We start from the raw sequence: 8,497 nt of genomic DNA, 5'->3' as shown, positions 1-8,497 counted from the left end.
AGCATCAGAAATACCCACTATTTTTCATTTGTTGAGTTGAGCCACATTCATGAAGATTGCTTCTAGAATGAGGTGATGGATTATGAATTATATCTAGGAAGTCTAAAATAAATCCTAATTGAAGTGCAATAGACTATGACTCCTTGAAAAAGAAGGAATGGAGAGAGACCGAGGTTATTCAATTAAGACCGCTCCGAGGTTTTTTGTACTGAGAAACACAAGTTTGCAAGCACAACAGAAAAACAGTCCCTCTACAAAGTTCAAAACAAAAATTACTACTGATTCATAACTCCTAAAATACTAAATAAGTGTGGAGTTGTTCATGAGATTTTTCTGGAAATATCTCATAATCGTTGCATAACATTTTTATTACAATTATGCTAACATGAGGCAGGCTGAAGCATAGGCATTTGCCTATGCTTATGCCTATGACTCCAACCATTACTAGTTTGGAGTTACATAAGCTGGGATGCTTCAGTGGTGGAAGAGTTTCAGCAAAGCTTCAGTGCAGTTGAGGTAACTGAAGAAAATCTAAGCATCAAATGTAGCAAGAACTGTCCACGAGCCTAAAGGAGCTTTTCTAACTCACATCTTGGTCTGCTCACTTTTTACCTCCTGCAAGTTTTTCATTGGAATGATATACAAAGAAAGCAGAGATTTAGAATAAAATTGCCTGTATAATCATATTTTAATACTAATTTTATGAAATACCAATTAAAAGCACCTATTAAAACCTATTAAAAGGGTTTGAGTCACCTGTCACAACACTGATTATATAACTGAGTTCTTTGTGATTCATTCCTGTGTAGGAAAATCAAGCTCATCGCTTTCAAACAAAGAAAACCAAAGCAGAAAATAAATGTTTTCCTTCAGCAATGGTGTATACTTGAATGTTCCTTTAGAACAGAGCTCAGTGCCTCACAGAGAAGCCCTAAAATATTTATTTCAGATAGACAGGGCTTTCTATAGCTGTCATTAGTAAAAATATTTTAAATGAAAATAGCTGACCAAAAGTATGAATCACTGCCCTGAACTATTAAATCGCCTAATAAAAAGTGAATTATGCATTCTGAAATGCAGACATTGTTTTCAGTCTCCCTTATAAAATGCATGTTTTGTTCTATGGTAGGCATACCCCACATTTTTACATTACAACCCATTTCAGATGGTTAGGCCTTTGCCATGTGTGGAAAAGGCAACACAGGAATACAAATAAAATAGTTACTATTTACGAATTACTTTTGAACTAAAATACAGGAATTGACCCCTTAGATAAAAGCATTTGTGAAAATGAACCCTAACAGTTTAGTACAGTCCATATTGATTTTGTCTCAGATCTCTTTTCTGTTCCAGGAATCAAATGGAAATCCATGCTGTGTCCTTGCTTCCATGATTGCTGGAATTCAGGTTGCCCTGGAGACATGAGGTCACATTTGCAGAAGTGGAATAGAGAGATTTCAGTCAGCCGTGCACCCGGGACCCAGCTGATGAAATTCTTCTGTAGGTCTCCTTTGACCTCCCGGGAACTTGCAGACAAAGAGCTCCAGCAAAGTATTTGAAACGTGAGATGCTACTGTAAATTAAACGCTTACTAATGAAAGATCAGAGAGACCACTTTAGAAAGCTAGCTTCCTATTCCTCTGCATGCCTTTGGGAAACACATAATAAGGCTCTTTAGCAGCACGGCCACAGGCACTATGTATTTAAAGCAAGCAGACCAGCAAATGCTCTTAGTTTTATAAAATGGTGTGACACTGGATAACAATCAATCAGTAAGTAACATTCTGGATACAAGAACATACCCAATAAAGATAGTTTTTAAATCCACATGCATTTCTAACTGAATCTTTCATCTGGAAACGCTGGCTACTGTCTGCTGGAAATGGAAAGTAGAACAGCTTTACAGGCTGAGCTTGCTGTCACTCTTTAGAGGTATGTAGATCTCTCAGCAGGTCAATACATTATTTCCTCTGTCACATGTAGAATTTACTAACCCTGTCAGTTGGCTGTCCTGTTATAACGTTGCACAGGAGATCTGAGTTCGGAGAAGACTTTGGTGCTCAGAGAACAAAAGCCTAACACACGACATTAATGCATACACACACACACACACACACACACACACACACACACACACACACACACACACACACAGAGCCTCAGGATAAGTTAAGTGCAGCTCATCTCTCTCTTTGCATCACCCAACAGCAAACTGAGCATGGAGTGGAAATGAGGACAGCAACGAGTGAATCTAAGAATATTGACTTATTTGCCATAGAGGCTGGAAATTGGGAGCTCTTGTGGAAATCTGCACAATGGGAATGGGCTGGAGGACACTGATAAGGATGCTGTGCTGAGGGAAGATATTGTTGCTAAAACAAAAAAGGCATGTGTACAGAAAACAGCAATAATTGCACTGGTCTGCACAAAATGGGATCTGCTTCCTCCAGTACTGCTCAGTGAAGCCTGTTACTTGATTCAGAGGCCTTGTGGGTGGTTGTGAATGTTGCCAGATAGAAAGATAGCAATGGACAAGAGATAAACATGAGGAAAATAAGGCTGAAGGCAAGTAAGACCACTTTGCAAATTGTATTACTGCTGAGGAAAGGTGATACCTTTCTGTCATTAAATGGTTATAATTTGGAGGGAATGTGTTGTCATTTTGATACACTTGTTGTGAGTCAAGATGTGTCCTACTGTTCTGTTGACAGTCCAGTCTCACAACTTCTAAGTCTGCTACCACTCTCATTAGCTCAGCCATCCAATGCAGTATCCTGTCTCCAAGGGTTGTTAGTAGTAGACTATCATTAGACCATCTTTAATAGCCACCGATGGACCTTACCTCTACAAATTCATTTAAGCCCTTTTTAATCTAAACCCCTTTGTATTTTTGCAGCCATTATACACTTGAGCTGCGCTGTTTTACCAGAATAGTGCTTAAGGCCTTTCTCAAAAACGCTTTGATTTACTTAATTCAAATATGTAAATGTAAATGAAGAGGGCTGTGCTTAGAATTTACAATTACAGCAAATAAACAGTAAGATCTACCAAAACCAGTATTCAATGTGATCATGTACTTGTGCTTTCCTCAGAGTATGCCACAATGATAATTAATAATGTTCTTTAATAACCTAATAGACCAGAGATAGATTATAAATTCATGGGTGAGGTTAATAAATAGGATATGGTCAGTAAGTAGGTGCAGCTGAACAATTTACGAAACATTTTAAGAGCTTCCCTAGAGATGGTGAATCAGGGATGATCTGTTTGAGTCTTTCAGCAAGCAACAGGAAAAAAAAGGAAAATATCTACAAATTCTTCACATACAGATAGAAAACCAGCCTCTTCTTCTTTTTAGCATGTCCTTCCTAAATTTTTCATGTTTTTTATTCCTGAATTATAATGCATTTGTAGCAAGGACTTTTGAAAGAAACTCTCTCCATATATGATAGAGCGCCTAACCTCTGCAGGGGCTCGACGTTATTATTATTACTATTTTCTTATTGGTCTTGGAGATCTCCCCCTCAGCAATTCATGTACAAAAGGCTGCCTCCTGTCCTGACAGGTTTACAAAGTAAGTAATTCCGTGTAAACGAATTAATGAATAATAATTGTGGTAACGATTTGTCTTCTAAAAGGCAAAGCTTTTGGTGTTTCTGCTCATTCTGCCATGTTCTCCAGCTTGCACGGTCCTTCCATGACCTGTAAATGGTGTTTTTCTAAACAGAAAAAGTCTCTGCTGCCATTCTTGAGCAGGTATGAACAAGCCAGGGTTTATAATCGGTTTCAAGATAGTGTGTCTTAATATACTGTTCAGCATCTGAACTGTGGCAACTAACGTAGGTGCAAGGTCATTTTACTTACTGCAAAGTGAAAATGCGTTAGTTTAAAACGACGTTTGAGGTGAGATGGACTAAAAGCAGGTGCATGGGCACCTACGATGTTTTGGCCGCCAACCAGTAATCTGCAAAACAGAGTAACTCAGCCGCTTTTGATTGCCTACTCTTAATCCACAAAGGAAGAGGGTTAAGAGATGGGCAATGACAGACAAGCTCTGACAGAGCTTCAGGTGCAGGGATTGAAGACTACATGGTGCTACTGCCCCCATAGCAGAAACAACAGAAGGGAACACGTCTTACTCACTCCATTGCTAGGTCAGGCAGTGCCCATAAAGTGGGTGCACACTTAAATACGAGGGCAGAGGGATAGACTAAATAGTGAGGGTAGGGATTTTTTTACCGAGTGCAGCAAGATAAGCCTGTCAATGTCCATAATATCTTACTCTATATTTGGCATAGGTCAATAATACACACACATACCATGATTGTAGCTCAGCTACTGTGCAGTAACATGTTTAACAGCATTAAGTTGCTGAGTGTGAGCCTGAACCCCTGTTGGAACTTAAACGTCTAATTTGAACCCAGCTGTGAATGTCACAGCAGTAAAGTCACAGACAGAAGCTGAGCTTGATGAAAGTAACAGAGAGGTTTTTCAAAGACAACTGAAAGTGAAAGAATTGTTATTTTAAAGGCCTAAAGTACTACAGCACAAGAGGAATAATAAATAAATATTTCTAAAGAAGAGGTAGGAGAACTGGAAGAAATAATTTTTGGTAGATGGCTATAATCACAGGGTAACCAGAATCACTCTTGTCTAAGGAACACCATTGACAGTTAAAAGAAAGTTTTTACAACAATCTGTTCTTCAAGAGGACAAGGCTCTGAATTGCAGCCCAGAAAAATGAAAAATAGATTCAAGCACAGATACCAGAGTAACTTGGCAGATGATTGCACTGGCAAAAGTAGGAGCGTATGCTGTACAACGCTTTGCAAAATGCTGTTTGAAAAACCAGCTACAAAGTGCAGGTAGGGATGGAAGTGCAGAGTAAGTGAGCACTGACCTCTAGTGGGCAAAACACTCTGGAATTTGTAAAGCCCTTTGGATTCAAAAATAGAACGTACTGCCTATGGCCAGTTCTCCAAGCTCTCTCCAAGCTGAGCTTGGGAACTCTGCAAGCTACAGTCAGCAGTTTTAGACCTGAAAACAAAGGACTGAACTATAAGAAGGTTCCCGCTGTTTTTGTGTCAGGAACGGTCATATCTGTAGAAATGTCTACAGACAAATTTTCTATAGGAGCCTAAGAAAACTGGGTACTTTTAGGTTTTGTTAGCAAAACAGGTAAGTCAACTATTCGTCAGTAAAATTAGCTGATCCTCTGGCTAAATTCACATTCCTTTCAAAATATTTACCAGATAATTGAGGACTGTTCAGACAGTCTCAATGGAGATTAGCTGAGAGTCAACAGTTTAATGAAAAATGCTAAAGAAATATAAGCATAGATGTCATACCATATTAAGAGCCTTAGTCCTATTCTTCATAGAATGAAAAAAGCACAAAGGGTGAGGGTTCATAAGCTTGCATCTCAGTTTTATAACTTAAGGTATTTTTCTATAGGGAAAGCCCTGTAAGCGTTTTAGTGCTTTCTTTAAACTAATCCAAAGGACAAAAACAAGTCCAGGCATATCATTCTGTATAGCTAACCTTTAGCGGAAATTACCGAAGTCGGGTGTTCCCAAACAATTAACATGCAATACAGGTTTCCTCTCCTGTATCGATATGTTATACTTAACTTCATTCGGAAGACTCATTCAGAAGCTAATACACTTTGTGGTTTTTGTGCTTTCACCATCTTAAGACACTGAGGTTTCTGGGAAATAGTTGGTCAAGAAGGCAAAACAATGTGAGCTTGCATCTGGTATTTCAGAGGGGGTTTGACAACAGTGGAATTTGCCCTCGTTCCCTTTGGCTCATGTCCCACAAGAATTATTGGCCTTATACCGCAGATATTTCTTCTTGTCTCAGAATGGCAGGGAAGGAAAGCAGGAGAATCTCAAGACCTGTGAATTGCTTACTGAAAGTCCATGAAAGCAAGGATTAAGACCTATTAGGAGAGCAGGATGCTAGGCAAGGCACCAGACTTACTGTCCAAATACCATTCAAGAATAAGAGATGCTAACTCAGTCTTTGATTGATATGAAGCCAATCTGTGTCCCAAAGTTAGTGCCATCACGAAAGTGAGAGTAAAACTTATCAGGGTGGCATGCAGTACAGAAAGTGATATTTTGATTCTGGTCTGTGACAGAATCATCCTGGATGTTCTCAGGAAGAATCCCACCGGTCTCAAGAAGAACCCTTAGAGAAAGGAAGAGAAACAGAAAACAATTGATCTGCATGTACATCTTCACAATCCTTAAGATACTATTACTCAGCAGCTCAAATACCATCTAAATAAACTATGCCGATATTGTGATTGAGGCTTTTATTTGGTTTGGGGGATTTTTTCTCAATATTAGACTAAAATTATTGCTTTTGTACAACCATTAAGAACCCACTTAATTTGAACATTTGTCTAGAGATCAGAAACTATTTTTAAAGCATAACAGTAAAATAATAGTTGAAAACCAGCAAAGGTTAGCTGATACTATTCATTCAAAGCTTGATCTGCAAAGTGGCGGAGAGTACTGTAACCCTGATCATAATATTGCTGGATAATACTCTATATTGATAACTAAAGTGGGATTAGTGCTACAAGTTCTTTTGCCTTCATCTCTAGTCCACTCAGCACAAAAAAAGCGTTGTTACAGAAATGCAGACTTACCGTGTTGCTCTTCTAAGATCAATATAAGGACTTGCAGAGTCAAATAGTCTCACGCACTTTGGATCAATTCTGTGAAACTCTTTAGCTGATTCATGAGGAAGTTTATAGCAGCAAGGTCCTACAGACGGGCCCAGCACCACAAGGATATCTTTCACATTACAGTTGTATTCAGATACCATAGCATTCACTGTGGCCATAGAAACTCCTAACAAAGTGCCTTTCCATCCTGAGAGAAATGAGAGGTTAACAGTTAAATAGATTGTAAAAATTTTCTCTTTAACTTTACAGTAGCTAAAACATATATCATTACTAAGGACACGAACGCAGAGACACAGCACAAGTAATTAGTTGGGTTTTTTTTAATTAATGGCTGACAGTTTAGTGATATTACTGTTTTGCAGAGCTGGAAACTAAAGACAAGAGTTTGGATGAGGATTCCAGAATTCCTTCCTCCCAGTGTCCTGGTTTTGGCAACTACAACACACCTTATTGCTTGTCCTGGCCTAGAACAAATCAATGGGAATATGGCATAATAGAAATATGTTCCAATTAAAAACATATTTTTATAAAAGGATGAAAATGTGTTTGCGTTATTGGTATGTGTTTGTTATAAGGCAGTTCCAGCCTCTAGCTTTGCAATGTTTAATCACAGGAAATGTAAACTGCCTTTGCACTTTGGCATTGTTTGGAATAGATAGAAGAAAGCTCAGCTTTGAGTTCTCATATCTTAGTTTGAGTCACAGGAATTCTTTGCATTGCACAGGGAGAGCCTCACACCAAAGGATAGGATATGCTAGTTTACATTTCCTCTACTTTTCCACATCCAAAGACGGAGATGTCCCTGTACATAATCGTCTTTATTTGTATACATAGCAACATGTGCACAAGTCAGACATGAACTGAGGTCAAGTTGGACAGGAAAGAAAGGATTTAGGAAAGGAAAACTGTAAGATAATTGGAAATTTGGCAAGGATTGTGATGTGGGAATGAGGCCCAGAAATTGGGGAACGGAAGGTGGGAGTTCACTCTGGGTACAGACGGTAGGGATGGAGAAGGCAGCAGTATGGTTTGGAGGAGCAGTGTCGTGGGTCAGGGAAGGCAGAACTAAGTAAGTGAAAGGCAGCACAGAAAATAATAGCTACAGATTGAAGTATTTACCTATAATGAGGTTTAAACACTTTCACTGTAAAACTTCAATCTCTTAAAACTTTCAGGAGCAGAAAAAATCCATCTGTCCCTTCTCCCCATTAAAACTACAACACTCCCCTCTCTCCCAGTCAGTTGAGGTAGAGTTATCATTCCTCCCACCATTTTTAACCTAAGCTTGCTATGGTCCACATAAGGATCTCCTAAGGATAGACAAGTTTATGAAGCTCCTGTGTAATATGACTAAAGCCTCTCATGATCATATAAGAAAAACAGAACAACTCATCCACAGAATGCCTTGCTGAAAGTTGTCAGGAGTCTGCATTTCAAAGGCATCCAATGATACCTAAACTGTATTGTAGACAAGGCTCAGTAAACTCTTAGGGGTGGGGGTGGAAGCAACAATTTTATTGACAGAAAATCAAAGTTCTGATCATGGTATGATGATTCACAAATTTGAGTTGGTTATGGTTAATTTTTGGAACGCATGAAGAATTATATGAATTAGGTGATATTCACAAGGTCAAGGTAGAGGTGAAGCCTCCCACCATATAAAGGGGTGTACTAGCATTGAAGCCAAGGAGAAACTCTCAGCCATTCATTCACCTTGACCTCACAAACACAGCTCTTTTTTATAAAGTGAAAGAGCTCCGACGGGACAATCTCCCCACATAGGTATTCTAGCCTAACAGT

At 38.9% G+C, this 8,497-nt stretch overlaps 1 protein-coding gene across 5 annotated transcripts in view; it reads right to left on the bottom strand.

The window, feature by feature from the left end:
- Positions 1-350: 350 nt before the first annotated feature.
- The window catches only part of LACC1 (laccase domain containing 1), a 30,573-nt gene continuing 22,426 nt past the window's right edge, over positions 351-8,497 (bottom strand). For all 5 annotated transcript variants that reach the window (XM_009680482.2, XM_068929755.1, XM_068929754.1 and 2 more), the window contains 2 exons: positions 6,659-6,884; positions 351-6,192 (listed from right to left, as the gene is read on the bottom strand). In XM_009680482.2, coding sequence (XP_009678777.2) covers positions 6,018-6,192; positions 6,659-6,884 — 401 coding nt within the window. In that variant the 3' untranslated portion in view covers positions 351-6,017. The remainder of the gene's footprint in view (positions 6,193-6,658; positions 6,885-8,497) is intronic.

The sequence above is a fragment of the Struthio camelus genome, chromosome 1, assembly GCF_040807025.1.
Source record: "Struthio camelus isolate bStrCam1 chromosome 1, bStrCam1.hap1, whole genome shotgun sequence".
Taxonomy (NCBI): Eukaryota; Metazoa; Chordata; class Aves; order Struthioniformes; family Struthionidae; genus Struthio; species Struthio camelus.
Note: the sequence above shows the minus strand (reverse complement) of the source record. Positions and strands in the feature narration are given on the sequence as shown.